At 32.5% G+C, this 17,895-nt stretch overlaps 2 protein-coding genes across 2 annotated transcripts; one reads left to right on the top strand and one right to left on the bottom strand.

Moving 5' to 3' along the window:
- The first annotated feature begins 1,584 nt into the window (after positions 1-1,584).
- On the top strand, positions 1,585-4,864 carry LOC127252676 (translocon-associated protein subunit alpha-like). The gene is made up of 8 exons (XM_051276955.1): positions 1,585-1,751; positions 2,435-2,596; positions 2,752-2,802; positions 2,907-2,995; positions 3,726-3,803; positions 3,908-4,111; positions 4,404-4,475; positions 4,562-4,864. The coding sequence occupies exons 1-8, from the start codon at positions 1,691-1,693 to the stop codon at positions 4,610-4,612; spliced, it is 768 nt and encodes a 255-aa protein (XP_051132912.1). The 5' UTR covers positions 1,585-1,690; the 3' UTR covers positions 4,613-4,864.
- A 5,219-nt stretch (positions 4,865-10,083) lies between these two features.
- On the bottom strand, positions 10,084-16,198 carry LOC127252658 (uncharacterized). The gene is made up of 2 exons (XM_051276940.1): positions 16,078-16,198; positions 10,084-11,260 (listed from the first exon to the last, which is right to left on the bottom strand). Exon 2 carries the CDS (start codon positions 11,217-11,219, stop codon positions 10,617-10,619), a length of 603 nt encoding a protein of 200 aa, XP_051132897.1. The 5' UTR covers positions 11,220-11,260; positions 16,078-16,198; the 3' UTR covers positions 10,084-10,616.
- Positions 16,199-17,895: the final 1,697 nt, after the last annotated feature.

Here is a 17,895-nt window from a genome sequence, read left to right as displayed (position 1 = left end):
ATGAGTTTGAAATCCACAAAATAGAGACAATTACAGTGGTAACCCAACCAAATCACTTGGAAATCCCAAACCTTGGTTCAATGGGAAAACTAAACTATAAGAGTCCTGTATGAACACTCAATTACGATTCCCTAAAAAGCAATGAGTGTTATAATATGCAAAAGTGGTGAGGTTGAGTCAATGACTCTTAATGGTCCTAAATGTGTGAGTTAGATACCTTGATATAGGATTACCTATATAAGTGTGAAGTGTGAACCGCTTCAAATGAAACACTTATGAATCCAAAGATGAGTTCCATGGCTGAAATTGATCAAAACGTGAGAATAAACTTAAGACTGAGATAGTGATACGTCAATATTATTGACTAAGTGCACGCAGAGGTGGAACAATTCAATGCATCACGTCAATTGGGCCACCAATACACTTTATAATGTTGACTATGGAAGGTTCAAAGCCAAAAACTACTTGTCATGATGTGACAATGTCTCACAGGGATTGAACTAGGTTTCTGTCATTATGGGCATTTTCACTTATGTGAGGGATTGTTGGATAATCGGTTATTTTGCAATCGATTATTTTGTGAGTGAAAATGTGACGGACCGGTGTACCAAATTAATTAGATTAATTTGGAAGAAATAAATTATTTATTTATTATGTATGAAGTTTGGTTAATATTTTTAACTATTTTACTTGTTTCGAGACAAATCAAATTGTACAACCCCAAATTAAATGCGGGTATATGGCCTAAGTCGCAGTATTATTTGGATAAAATATTATCCATTGGATAGATTTATTATAATCTCAAATGGAAGGTTTGAAATTAGAATAAATTACAATCGTTTCAAACGGAAGGTTTGAAATTAGAATAAATTACGATCGTCACAAACGGAAAGTTTGTAATTAGAATCAATTACGACTGTTTTAAACGGAAGGTTTGAATTTAGAATAAATTACACCGATAATTAAGGTTGTAATTATGATCGTAATTGATCCCTTGCTATTTTAGCCGAGTGGAGACGCCTATATATAGGGCTCCCCCTTCATTCTAAAAACTAACATCAACAATTCTCTCCTCATTCTCCTATTTTTTCTCTCGTTTTTGTTCGGTGGAGCTCCGACGATTAGATGTACCATTCTCATTCGAGACGGAAATCGTTTTATCTTTGGATTAGAACGTCAGCCACTTGAAGCACTATCGGAGCGTATCTAATTTTCGAAAAGAGGATCAATCATCGATTCGATTTTACGGTCACGCAATACCCATATATTTCAATATTATTATATAATTTAATTTAAAAATAATTCGTGGATAGCACACCGTGTAGAAACTAGTTTATATATATTGGATAACAATAGTTGTATTTCGAATAGAGAATATTATTTTATAGATGACCGTAAAATTATGAAGTAAAAGAAATGAGTTCAAATTTGAAGTCAATGGTAAACCGGATTACAATAAATATTCAATTTGAGCTGAACCAAAAACAATTTTGTCCAGGCTATGACTCAAGCGTTTCCGCAGTAATTTCACTTTGATCCCAAGAACATTAAAATTTGTATTTAAATCCCCCAACTTTTTCCTTGTTGCGACCGATTTGGTCCACGTTTTATAAGAGGTTTTTTCTTTCTTGCTCTTATCGGACATTTTTCCTTCTACTCTTGCGGGGGCGGTACTAATAAAGAGTCGAATATGACGATTAGGGTTTGGTTCATCCTATCTCTGCTAGTTTTTTCTGCGTCGTTTGCAAAATGTAAGTATATCAGATCCAGATCCGTTTAGTTTGCAAGTGTGTGTTTCCTGAATTTGAAGTACAATTGCGATTGAATATATGGTTTAGTTATTCTTTCTGAGTGGCGCAATTCATGTGGATTCACAGAGCTTTAGATTTTATGCTTAATTTATGTTATCGTGATGGGTTTTTAAAATTACGATATGTTCCTGCGCGGAAGCAGATCAAATCGACGTTTTTTTGTTTTGTTTTGTTTGTTTATTTGGCTGTTTCGCACTTACACGCTTGGTTCGAGTTCAGTGCTTATAATTTGAGAATTTTTCTATTTTTGATTGTGTGGTTTTGTGGTGTTATATGCTGCGATTTTAGTCTTTTTTGCTTGGATGCTGGTTTGGATATGCGGGTTTGAGTTAACCTTGTTATGATAAAGAGAATTTATTGATGCATGATGAATTTCTTCTCTTTTGCTGCTACCTTTTAGAATGATTTATAGTTATGTAGGGCAGTGTTTGTTGACTTTGTTGCTGATATTCGTATTGATCTGTGGCTACCATGTTTTCAAAGTTCTTTAACTCATTAGCAAATTTTAGATCATTTTTTTTTTTTTTAAATTTTTTGTAACTGTACCTTTTATTGAAGCTCATTTGTTCTAGTTTGATTGATAACAAATTAGATCACTAATTTGACACTTTATGGCTTGGCAGTTGCAAGTTGTGAACCAGATCCTGATGCTGATGTTGATTCCTCTGAGGACACAGGAGAAGTTGGGATTGTTGGAGAAGATGTCCAAGATTTCATTGGAGGGAGCTATAGTCCAGCACCGGGCGTGGAAACCATTTGTGTTTTCCCACAAAACCCTTCAAAATGTTAGCTAACGCTGTTTGGCTGTTGCTTTAATGCCATCCACTATGCATTATACCTTAGTTTTCCCATCATATGTTGCTATTATTAGTTTAGTTTTAAGAGTTTCTCTTTCAACTGTATCTCCAATCCACACCTTTTTGATTTTTGGTAATTTCAGTGGTGACTGCTGGGGAAGAAAGTGAACTTCTAGTTGGAATAAAAAATGAGGGTAAGTTAATGTTTCTTCTTCTGCTCTATTTAACCATGTTTATGATTCTGCTGACATTTAGTTTGTGGTTTTTGAAAATTTTGTGTCTTGGATGATTATTTTAGGAGAATCAAGTATAAAAGTTATTGCAATTGAGGCCAGTGTGCACTTCCCTTATGATCACAAGTATTTGGTTCAGAATCTTTCCGCCCAGGTTTTTTTCTTACCTTTCTTTAAAGGTTGCCTGCACATACAGAAATTTTAATTTTAGATATATCTGTGTGCAACTTTATGTCATCCCATACCATAAACTGACCTTGCCTGGCTGCTTTTGTGTTGTTATTTGTCTTTTACTATGCCATAGGGGCTTGTATGATCAATTAAACCTTGTCATTTGAGTTCTTATTTATTTTATTTTATTTTATTTATATAAATAAAACCGAATAGAGTAGAGAAACAATGTTGTCCTGTCATGAATTTGAATGATCTTAGCTGGAATGCTTACTTCATTGCAATGGAACTATATTGTAAAGGATGTACTACATTTTCTATCTTATATCATTTTGACTGGAATATACTGATGGCTGACTTGAGACAGTATAGGCTGGGCTGAAATTGGTTTGATAGGTATTCCGTTATGGAGCATCATTCATAGTTCAGTCTTTCTCATGCATTATTCCAACTATATGGTAGTCTTTTTTCTTGCGAACATCTCTTTCAGAGTCATTCCCATACCATTGTAGCCAATCACTTCCTTCCCTGTCACAGAGATGTGAATTGCTTCCTCTTATGTTGCGGATATTCCACCCTTGTTTGTAGATCTGCATTTTATAAAATAGACATATTTCTTGAAAGTTTGAATGGGGAATAGTGTTATAAGCTCTTGTTTTGGGGCTAATATAATTATCTTGTAGGTCTCTGATAATGATATTTTGATTCACTAGGGTTTTAACAATGCATCAGTTCCTCCATTGGCCCAAGCAACTTTTCCCTATATATTTGGTGTTAGCAAGTTCTTGCAGGTAAGTTCATCAAAGTTATTTGATATTCTATACCCAAAGTATCTAGCTTCATTCCATGACTTTTAACGTCTTTATTTTCTCTTCTATCCCCCTGAAAATTTCAGCCTGGTGCCTTTGATCTTGTCGGGACTATTGTCTATGAGATTGATCAGAATACTTATCAGAGTACATTCTACAATGGAACAATTGAGGTTATTGAAGCAGGTGGCCTGCTCAGCGTTGAGTCTGTTTTCTTGTTTTGCCTCGGCGTAGCTCTTCTTACCCTTCTTGGGTTTTGGATACGCGGACAAGTTCAAAATTTATCTAAGGTATCTGTGTTGTCTGCTCAACTCTTTTATCGATAATGCAGCTGAAGTTGCATCATGCATTAAAGTATTATGCTCATTGCTGGTATCATCTACATGTCCTGCAAAATATCAATAATTATCGCGGAATACAGATTACACGATGGTGCTGTGTTTGAATCTGAATTATGAATTGCCTTAGCCATTATAAAATTGATCCGACGGGGTTTTGCTATTGCTTCCAAATGCATTGACCTAGATGAAAATATTTTGCTGCATGTCCTCTGATGCACCATGTTCTTTTTATGTTTCTTAGAAAACCAAGAGGGTTGCAAAGGTTGAAGTTGGAACTGGGACTACTAACGCATCCATGGATGAGTGGTTACAGGTCTGTATCATTAGCCAGGCATTTTATAATCTATGATCCCTTAGCAGTAGATCGAACGATCTGGGCTAATGTGTGTCTGTGTGCAGGGCACTGCATTTACTCAATCTGCTTCCATCAAATCAAAGAAGAAGAAGTAGATGCAGGCTCGAATGTTTTGACTGTGGCAGAGAGAGGTAATGGTTCTTGCAACAAAGTATGGGGAATCAACATTCGGAACGGGCAGGTAATGTTTCTGGGGTAGTTTGTGTAGTACCTTACCCTGTTGTTGTAGCATGATAGCTGAATTTTCGATCTGAGCACACACTGGTATTAAACTTAGAGTCAGTTTTCAATTTAAGGCGACAGTTTTGGTACTTGAGCATTGGATGGATTGTTTTCCTTTTCTTGTATCTTTTGCTGCTGCGGGTATTCTCTTGACCTTATGTGAGATTCAGGACCATTCTGAACCTACCAGGTTCGTCTGATCAAAAAATTTATGTCGATCCAATAGTTTTTTATTTATTGAGGATACTTTAGAAATTTTTAAAAGAGGTAATTAAATGTTAATTAATTAAAAAAAATTAAATATGTTAACTAATTATGATATAATTGGAAATATTAATCTATATAAATTTAAATATACGTAATTAAGTTCTTTTCAAATAAAAAATATTCAAAAAATGTGATAACGGGCTAAAATTATGTATGCTATACTTATATACGTAGTATAAAATAGCAACACAACGGTGTTTGATATAAAGGTCGTATCAATTTTGATATGATGTGATAAATTTTTAGGTAATAGTTTACCGATAAAAAATGCAATGATATATAGTATTGTCAAGTATAATATCATCGTAATACGAATAGTCTAATATGATGTTTTATAATAAACTAGATTTAAAATATATTTTTTTAATAAATCGCAAATATTCTATATGTGAAATATTAACTGTTTTGAGTAAGTTGTCTTTTTTGCTTCCTAATGTACATTCGATACATCAAATCTAAATTAATTAATAGAATTATTTTGAAAATTATTAATCACACCGCTTCGTGAAATATGATATTTGGTTTTCATGAAAGATTTACGTAATATTTATTCTCACACACGATAAAATATAAAATCGATACAGTGAAACAATTTCGATTGTTTTGTGTTTTTTTCCCACAAATTATGCTCATCAACTATTAAATTTGATAAATAATGTAGAATTAAAGCTTTACAACATACTATTGAATATTTGTATTGTCTATCGATTTTGGTTATGATTCAATACCACATAACATGACCACCGACTTGGTGGATAACCAATAAATTTATATTGTATTCATATTTACAATATGATGTTCAATGAATACATATATGATGTAAAATAATTATGTCTTACATTATGTTCGCAGTAAATGAAAACAAAAAAAAAAAAAAATTATTGCGTTCATGATTTTCTTAAATTTCATCTTCGACCGCAGAGTACTGGTACTCAAGGGAATGCACATCATTTTGATGTATCTTATTCCAACTTCCAAATTCACTAGTATATTTTCTCAGGTAGATCAACGTCAACGGAAAGCGTATAATTTTTTTTTTTTTTTTTTTGGTGTTAAAATGATTGAGGTTGGATTTATTATAACCACAATAATAAAGAAATATTACATCTATGTACATCTCCTTAGTTTATGCATAAATTTATGATTACCTTATTTATTATAATGTAAATTACTTAATCACCCCTTCATACGATCTTGACCGTTTACTTATTATCAAATCCTATGATTACAGTTGAATGAGAACAATTCTGGATTTATTGTGAGTGAATGTATAGCTTCTCTCTTTTAACTATAAATTTAAAGCAAAATTGCTTATAACTCCCTTGTGGTTTCGAAACTCATCGTAAATTCTTCTCTACTTTAAAAATTGCATAACACTCCTTTATACTTTAAAAAACATTGCATAAAACCCCTCTGTGGTATCGAAACTTTGCGTAAATCTCCACTTTATTTTAAAAATTGCATGAAATCTCTTTATACTTTAAAAAATATTGCAAAGATGAAACCCCTTATAATCAAAGGTATATAGTATTGTCTTGCAAAGATAATCGATAATTTGTTATTAATTCGTAGAATCTCTTTTCATCTTTAATGCGATTAGTGATTTTCATCTTTTCATCTTTGCAATTTTTGTTGTCACTTATTTGATTTTTCATCTTGGATTAGTGATTTTTATTACATGGTTTTTTTTTTTTTTTTTGTGGTCGCTTATTTTTTATTTTCTGCTTTTGTTGGTGATTTTCAATTTTTCATCAATTAAAATTTCAATTGGTGTCCATGGCTTCCTCGGACAACAAATGAGAGAGTTTGATTATTCTCGTACACTATCAAGCTCGCACGATGAAAATATAAATTCTTTCTATGTAGTGCAGCCCCTTTAGATGTTGAGGAGACACCGAACATGGGGTTGAGGTTGCTAGAAGGCTTTTTGAAGCAGGTCTTAATGACGAAAGGGAAGACCATTAGATATTGAACATTTGGTCTGATGTGGCTTATGATGGCATGCTAGTTCCAATGCGGGAAACAATATAGCTCATGTATAGGATACATTGCCCGTGCATGTTTGCCAAAAAAGGAAGTAAAATCCGGTGAGAATTTTCTTTGCTATTATGTCGAATATAAATATTAGTGTTATTGGGTTGGTATTGTATTTATGCCATGATTGATTTCTTAATGATATTAGCGTGGAGAATTATTTACAATTATTGATAATTTTAAATTCAACTGGTTTTATATTAATTGACTTTATATACCCTTATTTATTTTAATTTAATGGTTTGATTTTATTTTTCTTCTTTATAAAAGATTAATTTTCTAAGTTACAATTGTTCGTATAAACAACTTGTACTATCTTTATTTTCCCTCATGTTACTAATTACATATTGAAGCTTTGAGAGAAATGGAGGACGATGCAATAAAAAATGGTACTTTGAGTGAGTGGTAATAAATTTACTCAATGAACTTAGTTTATATATTTCAAAAGCTGCACAACTTGTGACTTTGGAAAAATATTTTGACTAATAAATTATTCTTTTTTATATATATATATATAGATCATTTTATCATTTTTGTCGGGGATTTAAGTCTCGAGGTTAATAATTCCATTATATTTGAATTATTCTCAATATTTCCTTATTGTTTGTACGTTGCTTCTCTTACAAATAGTTAATCTATAATTTTCAGTTTCATATTGTTTAATTATTAAGGTACAATTTACTTTATATTTACATTGTAAAGTGGTGCACGAGTTATGTTGGAACACACATCAGAGCAATCACATGAGTTTTTTTTTTTTTTTTTTCCAAGGACCAGAAAGTAGTTACTCTTCATTTTGTTATACTCATCGACTATACAAACTTTTAATTTCGATTATATAAATTCTCTACTTTCTTACATAATACACGTGATTTCATAAATTATTCAACTGATGAGATTAATTTATAAAATATTTATTAATATTTTTCTTGAACTAGATCTGCTAAAGAAATTTTTTACATATATCTTTAAACAATGATATAGGAAAATGACTTGAAAATCGACAAATACATTGTAAATGGGCTACTACCAATGCTGATCAAACCCATTACTTCTTGCTGCTAGCTTGAAATAAATATCTCCATTGTGAATACAGGGTTTAACATTGTCCTCATTAATATAGATTGTACGACAAGAACATGCAGAACATTTTTTATTTATAACTGGAATAACTTTCAAGTACTTCAAAGAATTTATAAAAATTTTATCATGCTATGTTAATTTTTTTTTCTTAAAAAACTTCTTAAATTATGTGATCGATGTGTTAATTGATTGATTACATAACCTTTAATGATATATTTTATGATTAAGTAAATTGCTTTTGTCTCCAAAGTGTCACCAAGTTTGTTCTTGCTCTTTCTCTTAGCCAGAACATAATGTGTGAAAAGAAATATTTATATCTTCCCATCAAATAACACAATACAAAGATAGGGCAAAATAATACTTTTGCAATAGATTTTTTATTTTAGCAACTCTAAGTGGTTCTGCCTCACCGGGGGTTCATTATAACATTTATGTTTCTTGTGTCAAATAAAACTATGTTTTGTCAATATAAGCAATATTACTTTTGAATTTAATCTTAAATTTCTTTGCCTTCTTTATGATGTACCAAACAATCGATTCAAATGAAACTTTAAGGCATAGTAATTTGTTTCGAGTTGTTAGGGATGGTTTTGTGGAACTCGTATGAGCTCTAAGATCTTCATTCTTAATTATTGTCAAATCATTGACTTACTGCAGTTTATGGTTGCAGTGAGTTTTCGTACAGTGACTCGCCTATACGATTCAATACTTTCAATCAACCTGTAATCAATCATTTTCCTTAGTGGTTCTTTTCTTTTTGTTTCACTAGAATTGTTTTTCCTCGACTTTGTTGTCTCTTTGTTTCTGACCATAAATGAGTCACAATACACCTATATACCAAATAACGCCTCATTGCTTTTGTTAACTTACCACAAACATAGTTTTCATTCTTACAGTGTTGTAGTAAAATTAAATAATTGCATTTTTTGTTTCAGTATTTGTCTTTTTTCTTTATCATTTCCAAGAATGATATGATCTAACTAATGAAATAGCAGATGAAACCAAACTAAAACAGGTGGTTCACAATATTTGTTTTTTTTTTTTTCACTCGTTTTTAAAGGCCGGCTTATTAATTGGAAAGAAACATGATAAATTCCACCAATTTTTGGCTTAGATATAAATATATATTGTAAATAATGAGTTACCATTTGTTATCCTCTCCAATATTATGAAGTTTAATAAAAAACTAACCATGACATACATCTGAATCTTGCTGCAAATTTCAATATTTGGTTTTGATGGTTATCATTGTTTTCTACTTCAACTTTATTATAAAAGATGTAAGAAACTATTGTAATGTTATGAAAGTGAAGATGAATATCGTTGCTTATTGTTATTGTGTTTAAATTTCATTATGCAGTGGGCATGAAAATTATGAAATGTGAAAACTTTTCATTTGTTGTTGTTGCTTGTAATGAAAATGTGAAATATAGACAAGTTGATTGTATGATTTTACAAGTCTTAATATCTATTGTACCCAAAAAAAATTAAAGTTTAAAGAAGAAGAAAATGAATAATTTATGCATGATGTTTTAAGAAATTATTTGTGTGCCTATACATATCTACTCTATGATGTTCTGATAATTTCTTGAATTTTAAAGTGTTTTTTTAAAAAACATTTAAATTTTAATTTCTTGTCCAAATTCTAATATATTTATTTAAGTAATTTACTAATATAACTATCTAAATAAAAATATTATTATTGTTAAAATTAATTAATATCTTCTTTTATTTTTAAAATATTACTCTTTTCGCCATAAAAATTTGTACTTATTGACCGACGAATTTTTAAAAAAAAATAGATAAATATTTTTAAGAAAAATAGATAAATATAAAAATATTTTTATTTTAGGGTAAGAAAAAAATATATAACATTTTTACGAAAAATAAAATGAGAAATAAAATTAGATGACAACTAAAAAACAATAATATAAATAAATTTAGACGACAGAAAAGAGTAAATTAGTATAAAGATATACTTCCTCCATCCCTTATCCGTTTGCCACTATCCCAACCCGGGACCAGCCAGGGCAACTACTATATCCTAGGTAACAAAGATACAGACAGATAGATAGATGCCAACGAAGAAAGGAAAACACTAGCCCCATTCTGCACACACAGCAGGGGAACTCAGACCCACTGCAAACTAGTGTCTGCGGAGATGTAAAGGGTGGCATGAATAAGGTAAAAAAGAAAAAAACAAAAACTAAAATAACCTTATTAATATTGGGAATGAGTCGGTGTCTGTCTATCAAAATTCAAAAGCAAACCATAAACATACATCATTCATTTTTAAAGTGACAGAAAGACACTTAGTCACTCCTCCATCTACCTAGCTTAGATAAAAACTTTGAACCTTAAAATAAAACTTGTCCTGGTCCCAACCCAACCCAACCTGACATGATTGTTCATAATATCAAGTAGCAAATACCAAAACAGAGAGATTGAGACTTACTACTGACTGACTGACTTCAAATCCCCAATGTCAAAGATTCAGAGAGAGAGGTCTCCTATATCAGCAATGAGATCATCAACTTCCAACCCCTTCCCCTCCCCCTCCACCTTCCCCTCCCACGCCCATTCCAAAACACCATTACTCAGCTCTTGCATAAGTTCCTCCTCCTCCACAGGAACATCCAAATCCCACGTCTTGAATATCATATCGCCATCTTCGCTATTTGTCTCAACTATCTCAGCACTTCCAGTGCTTCGAACCTGCCTCATACGCTCGTTGTACGCTGGTAGGAACACATCTTTTGGGTCATACCTTGACCAGAAATCCCCATTCACGTCTTCAATCAATTCACCAGCCCTGCTGCTTACATCACTCAATTTACCTTTGTTTATAGAGGAAGACATCTCCAAATTATCTTCTGAATCAGCAGAAGCATCACGCTCAGGAGTTAGAGTTTCTAGCAAGGCTTCTTTCATGGAATTCCAGCTACCCTCCAATTCTTCAGAATCTTTGGCCAGACAAGAATCTGCCCAGGCAATGTCTTCAGATGAAATCACCGTTCCAACCTGCTCCAGCTTGCCAGTATCCGTACCAAACGAAAATGCAGATTCTTCCAACATGCCATCATCACCAATAGCCATGGCAAAGACTGGAAATAGCAAAGTGTGTTTTATTGCCTCACCTGTGTGTCCATATAAGCTAATTTATTATTGAGTTAACAAGTTAATAACCACAACTCCACTCCATGTTGATAATAATATATATATTTACTTTTGCACACAAATCAAATGCTCCCATAAATACAATAAAGGTTGTTTTGTTTAGGCATATAACACAGAACAAATAACAAAAAAAAAAAGTCATAACTTCACATTTCATTCAGTATAAAAAATGGCATTGCAGTTTTATCTATGATGCGTTTGACTGAGTAGATTTAGATGTAAATTCCGTATAAGTTTCCTTCCAATTCTTTTTACATCATCTTCCTTTCTTTGCTATAGGAATTAGGAACCCACATGTATCTACAGTCTATTTTCTGCAAGTTCTACTGGGGCATCTCTAGATCTCCCACACATATCTATGCCCTCTTAGATGTATTTCTTTTGTTTACCTATCACTTTCCACCTAATAATTTCACAACTCATCCCCATCCCCACACATTATAAACTTTCAAATGTTGGCTTTCCTAATATTTTGTGCATGGTCATATCCCATCACTCAACTTTCAAATCCAAGGAAAAGTGATAGTCCACAATGTTAGATGATCTAGAATGATCGTCTAGCCTAAAAATTTAAGCTTGACGAGACACGCATCATATATTTATTTATCTACATGGTAGTCAACCAAAACACAACAAAATTATACAAGCCTTACAACCTCACCAACATGGTAGTGTATAGCTCATGTTTTGTTTTCGTTGATGCTCTCAATACTACGAACGATGGAAGAGGAAATTTTAACGCATATAATACTGCTATAGAGTGCAAAAGTAATTGCACAGTATCTAAACATGCCATAAAACAAGTCAGGGATCTTTTCACTAAGATATCAACAATTTATCCTGATCCTTCTCAAAAACAAGAACAAAGTTTGCGAGTTAGTGATCATTGTATGGTAGACTAAATAAAGTTTCAAACCAAAATAATAGCAGGAAAAAGATTGGTTCCATTATATTATCACATATTTTCAAACAAAATAATAAAAGAATGTATGTAGTCCAAATTTAATAAAGACTAAGGAATGATTATTGGTCTCTACGTCGATGACAAGCTAATAATAAGCACAAACAAGAAAGGTATTAAGGAAATCGATAGATATCTTAGCTCAGTTTCAAACTTAAAAACTTAAATGAAGTAGATACCAGAAATAAAATACTGAAAAGAACAAAATCAGAAATTATATTAGATTTTATTAAAACTTTAAAAATATACTTATAATATAATTTCATAATTATCATTCAAACTAATAAAATATCTAAAAAAAAAAAAATGAAAAAAAGATATGATCATAATGGATAAATAGTTAATAAGCAAAAACAATAGATCACTACTAATTTGATATATAGTGAATCAAATTCAAAATATGATAGATTATTTTTCTCCTCATTTTCACCTTCCTCACTCTTACTCTTGTATAGATATTCCTCCTCTTCAATACCGCTCCTATTGTATACATATGTCCTTATGTACATCTTCATTCATCTCTTTCTTTGTATGTCCATCACCTTTTATAATGTCATTTCCTTTTATAATGTTATTTCTTTTTCTGGAGCTAGAAATATCTATAGCTTTCTTTTTTGCTTCTTAAAGTGAATAGCAAGTTCTTGTATAAATGACTAATGAATTGATTAAACTAAAGTATAATGTAAATGCATAAACAAACATAGAGCTTATATCACTCCGCACCGCATCAATGCTAAACGAAACTAGGGCCACTATTGCGTAAAGGCGGCATCACATAGTGGTTGTAGCGGAAGCCAATTCATTTGGGGCCCTGCAGATCCGCTGAAGAGGTGGAATAGAATAACCTGGTTAAAGCGTAATGATCATATGTCCGTAATGCATTGTATGTCTCAACTGCCACTCCGCTTATAATACCCCGTAAAATAATTGTCGGTATAGGACAATTTTATTTTGAAGTTTAAGTTATTTTGGACTTTTAGTGTAAAGAATGATGATATTGGATTAAAATTAATGATGTTTGGGTGTTTGGGCCAAAGTTGGGTCAAAAGAAATAAAAAAATATATATATAATACGTAAGCCCATGTAAGGCAGCAGTGTGTTTCTCCTCCCTCCAGTCAGCCGCCGGCAAGCATCTTCCTCTTCTTCCTTGGAGGTTTTCTTCTCCAAAACTCTCCCCTTCGGTCGCTTCTCTTTAAGGTAAGGAGGATTAACCTTAGATAATTGATATTTTATCGTTTCTAAACCTATTTGTTGATTGTTAGTGGTTTCTTTGAAATTACTTTTAAATGGATTTCTAAAACCTTGGATTTTTCCATCTTCCCTTAGGAAGTTTATTAGCATGATATTTAGGGTTTATAGGGAAATTTTTATGGTAACTCAAGTACGAAAATTAATGATTTGTGAAACGGGTTAGAAACCCTAGTTTTGCCCTGACCTAATTATGATTTTTAGGAAAGGATTTGTGATTATTTTTAAATATTGCGATTCTTGGGGTTAGATTATGATAAGGCATAGTCTTCTATCTCCGTGCCTTCCAAACATGTGAGGGTATACCGGTATTTTAGGATAACTAGCTAACTTCAAACTAGAACCCGAATGAGCTAGGTCGAGAGATCGAGATGGCGGATTCCTTTTTTAGGTAATTCCGAAGTGCCCGTCATTCAAGATGAAAAGGTTTTTACACCGTCATCCGTGATGGAAGGATGAATTTCGTACAATCCCCTCTTGGTATGTTATATTGGACACTAGAGGGTTGTGGGCTGTTTGGCGTCCCTCGCAACTAATAAATAAATTGACTTACATGTACTTTGGGCTTTGAACCCTTATGTACATATTGTGGAGGCTTTTTTTTTTTTTTTTTTTTAGGGTTGTGACCCTATGTTTGCTATGTGTAATTATGTGGCGTGTCATACGAAGTAATAAGGTTGGAAAACCGGGTCAAACCTGCCCTTATTAAGGCCTAGTGAACTTTTTTCGTAAGGTGTTCAACACCATTAAAAGGAGATATAAGGGAGACATTAAAAGACTTGTGTGTGAGAGTTATCTTTATGTGATATGTGATATTTTAATTCAAATTATCTTCTTCCAATGATTTTGTGTCATTTACACGTGAATCATGACTTACAAAGTATTAATTTTACTTTAATTAATTGCGCTTACTTAACAATTGTGTTGACCCCCTTTTTACAAATGTTTGTACGTGATGGTGCTTCCATTATACCTAAATTATGCATCCACGTCATATGATCCATCGAAGGGAATTTGGTTTGAGCCGACCGGGATGTTAAACCGCTATTAGCGACAACTATGGGCATTACACTAGACCAAATATTGTATTTGAATTATGCAAATTATCCAGGTTAACAAGCAGACCTTAATATGGACTTTGGATAGATACTTGGTTATCTTACAAGAACTGTGGATTTTGAACTGTTTTTATCCACTATCCAATAGTTACAGAAGGTTACAGAGACACTAGTTGACTCACTAGTGTTGCAGACAAGTCTAACATCTGGATGGTCTCGCTTTAGGTGGGGTGGCTGGCACCCAAAATACAAGCTTGTATAGCACACACAAATACAGAATCTTAATCCACTGCCTTATATAATTCTGCCAAAGAAACAAACTGGATAAACTTATTAATGGATATAGAGTTGCGGGCGGCGACAACCTATGAATGTTTGACAAAGTGTTGTGTTAGTGAAACCAAAAATATTATGACCATATAGTAAGGTATAGAATGGAACTTTTAGAAATATAAGTTTAAGGAATAATCATATCAGGGTATTGTTGTCAAAGAGTTTGGTGGAATTTAGTTACTGCTTTTACTAAAGCATTAGTAAGAAATAAAGTGCAAAATACCGGCTACAAAATGGGCTTAAGACTTCCCCAAAAAAACACCAATGAAGAAAACCAATCTATGAATTAATAACCTCTAATTACAAGGTTCAATAAATAAAAACAAATGATTAATATGCAACTGAAAAGAACTGAAACTAATACTAGAAATTCAATGTGTATGAACATATCTCAAATGTATTATTATTATTATTTTTAATTCTCATATCTATTAATAAACTACCTTTTTACTTAGACGGAGAGATTTTTAATGTGTAAGAACTAAGACGGGGAATCTCTTAATGAAAGCCATAAAAGGTATAAAACAGTGAAGAACCTAGATTTCCGCCTATATAAACATTTAAGTAGTGCAGCTTCAACAAGATATATAGAAGTTCGTACCGAATATAGGATTTATAGGTTATAACTCATGTACTACAAGATTTATCATTTAAAGACGTAATACAATATACTTCAAGCCTCAAAGTTGATATCAATTGAAGTTATGGAAGTCTTCTACTGAGTTTCTCTTCTACCTTTATTATGCCCATCTCTCTATCCTCTATTAAGGCAATAGCTAGCTACAATGGGAATGCTATTCTTCTAAGTCCTATACAGAGGGATAGGTGATTGGGTTACAGAGGTCACTATTTGATTCATAATTTTACTAACACAAATTTCACCCTATTGTTTATACCATACGATCTGGTGAAAACAATAAACTCCATTTTTAAATTTGGGAAATTACTAAATTACTGGATGATAATATGCGAAGTGCAAATCCAAACAAGCAGTGTTAAGTACATCCAAAATCACATACATCACCAATAAAGAACAGCTTATAAAAAAAGTGCATTAATCAATTTTAAACACAAAATTCATTCGAAACAACTGAGTCAGACCATAGACGTCTGCAAGTAATCAAATGATTGGTACGCTAAAAACGAAACAAATACAGAATCGAAAAGGAGGTTTACGGCGGTTCGAAATAGCCAGCGGATACGAGAGAGAGGGCGGCGAGGAGAAGAAAATTCAAAAACTAGCGACTGCCTGCCTTAGCCCGCAAGGTTCGAACAAACTAAAATTTATTCATTTATATACTCATTACTAACGAGGGTTTAGGTAGGGCCGTTTCGATTTTTTTTTTTTAAGGCTTTCGTACAAAAATAATTGATAGGCCCTATAAATAAAAATAAGTAAAATAAATGATAGGCCTTATTAAACAAAAATAAATAATAGGCCCTATAAATAAATAAACAAATAATTATTTTTTGTTTTTGGTTGATCACTACAAAAAAAAAAAAAAAAAAAAAAAAAGGATATTTGTAATGGAATTCCGTTACTAAAGTTCACGTAGCTAACGTAATTCCATCTCAAATTTCGTCTCTAATATCTTTAGTAACGAAAAAAGTGGATTTAACAACGAAAAAATCTTGTTACAAAATTGAAATTGTTTTGTAGGGGATATTGGGTAATTGTCTAGTTTAATTTGTCATATATATTATAAAATCAATCTTTCAAATAATAAATAACTATAAATTATAAATGCAAAGAATCTAAAATTAAATTTAGAAAAATTAAATTAGAATTTATTATAATTAGAATTGGATTTTAGATTAATTTTAGAAAATTGTAGTTAGAGTTTATTAGAATTAGAATTCAATTGAATAATTGTAAAAAAAATAAATTATGAGATAAAATTAAATTTTAATACTCTATTTGTCTCGAAAGTAAATATCCATTTGCTTTTTGCACGTAGTTTTAGAAATATTAGTATTATATTGGAATATAGTATGAATAAAGTAGAAATGACTAAAATAACTTTATTAGTATGTGTGATATAAATGTAATGATATTTGTGTAATATATTGTAAGTTGTAAAAGCATTTGTAATATTAGGTAGATAGTACAGTTACTAAAAAAAGAAATGGATACTTTGTTATGGGACGGACTAAAATGGAAAAATGGATACTTTGTTATGGGACGGAGGGAGTATATCTAATCTATGATTTTTCTTGTCCGACCTCTTACTGGAAAACAGAGATCGGGGTTTCATGGCGGAGTCTAAAGAAAAGGGATAGGTTAGATGGGGAAGAGGATTGGGATGCGATTGAGGATCAAGTGTGTCGGGGGAAAGCCAAATAAGATCAGTAGAATATTGTACAAGGGTTTCATATACATAGAAGCGGGAGTTGGTACGGTCTTCGGTCAAAATTTGAATGATGACGGGGTCGGATGGATGGAGACTAGAGGAACTAGGAGTTAATCTGGCCAAGGCATAACCTATAGATCTTTGGGGGTTCGGGGTTATAGGAAGTTGGCTGAAAAAGGTGGTCGGAAAGTAAAGGCGAAGCCACAGCTCTAGGGACCAAAATGGTCCCGAAGCAGCTATGTCCGTCTTCTTGGTATCGGTCAGGCGGGTGCTCACTCGGGTTAACCCCTCAAAAAGGTTAGCCAAAAATAGAGTTTCTAACGAAAAAATTGGCCGCTGGCCAGGTCGACCTGGGAAGAAAGGATGAGTTTGGAGGGGGAAAGAATGATATATCTGTAAAGAAATAAAAAAACCAACTAAATATCCAACTTTGAATTTACATAAAAGCATAAGGAATAGAAAATGTACCTACACAACCAAAAAAAAAGGAACACTGTGTGTTCCAGCTCAAATACAGGGGTGCCCTCTACACCCAAGAATCTGGTAACAAAACTGGTCCAGCTCCTCTCATTTTCAGGGAGTTTAGCGAGGGCCCAACCAGTGTGGTTGGGTGAAGGCTCCCGACCCTAAAAAGAAACCAGAA

This window comes from Andrographis paniculata, unplaced genomic scaffold (assembly GCF_009805555.1).
Source record: "Andrographis paniculata isolate CXL003 unplaced genomic scaffold, ASM980555v1 Contig46END, whole genome shotgun sequence".
Taxonomy (NCBI): domain Eukaryota; kingdom Viridiplantae; phylum Streptophyta; class Magnoliopsida; order Lamiales; family Acanthaceae; genus Andrographis; species Andrographis paniculata.
This window is presented reverse-complemented; position numbering and strand designations above follow the sequence as displayed.

What these genes read in the sequence shown, in the direction of transcription:
- LOC127252676 (XM_051276955.1), top strand. Translation starts at nt 1,691, where the DNA reads ATGACGATTAGGGTTTGGTTCATCCTATCTCTGCTAGTTTTTTCTGCG. An exon ending in CCCACAAAACCCTTCAAAAT is followed by an intron (nt 2,597 to 2,751) that starts GTTAGCTAACGC and finishes TGGTAATTTCAG; the next exon opens with TGGTGACTGCTGGGGAAGAA. An exon ending in AAGTTCAAAATTTATCTAAG is followed by an intron (nt 4,112 to 4,403) that starts GTATCTGTGTTG and finishes TATGTTTCTTAG; the next exon opens with AAAACCAAGAGGGTTGCAAA.
- LOC127252658 (XM_051276940.1), bottom strand. Translation starts at nt 11,219, where the DNA reads ATGGCTATTGGTGATGATGGCATGTTGGAAGAATCTGCATTTTCGTTT.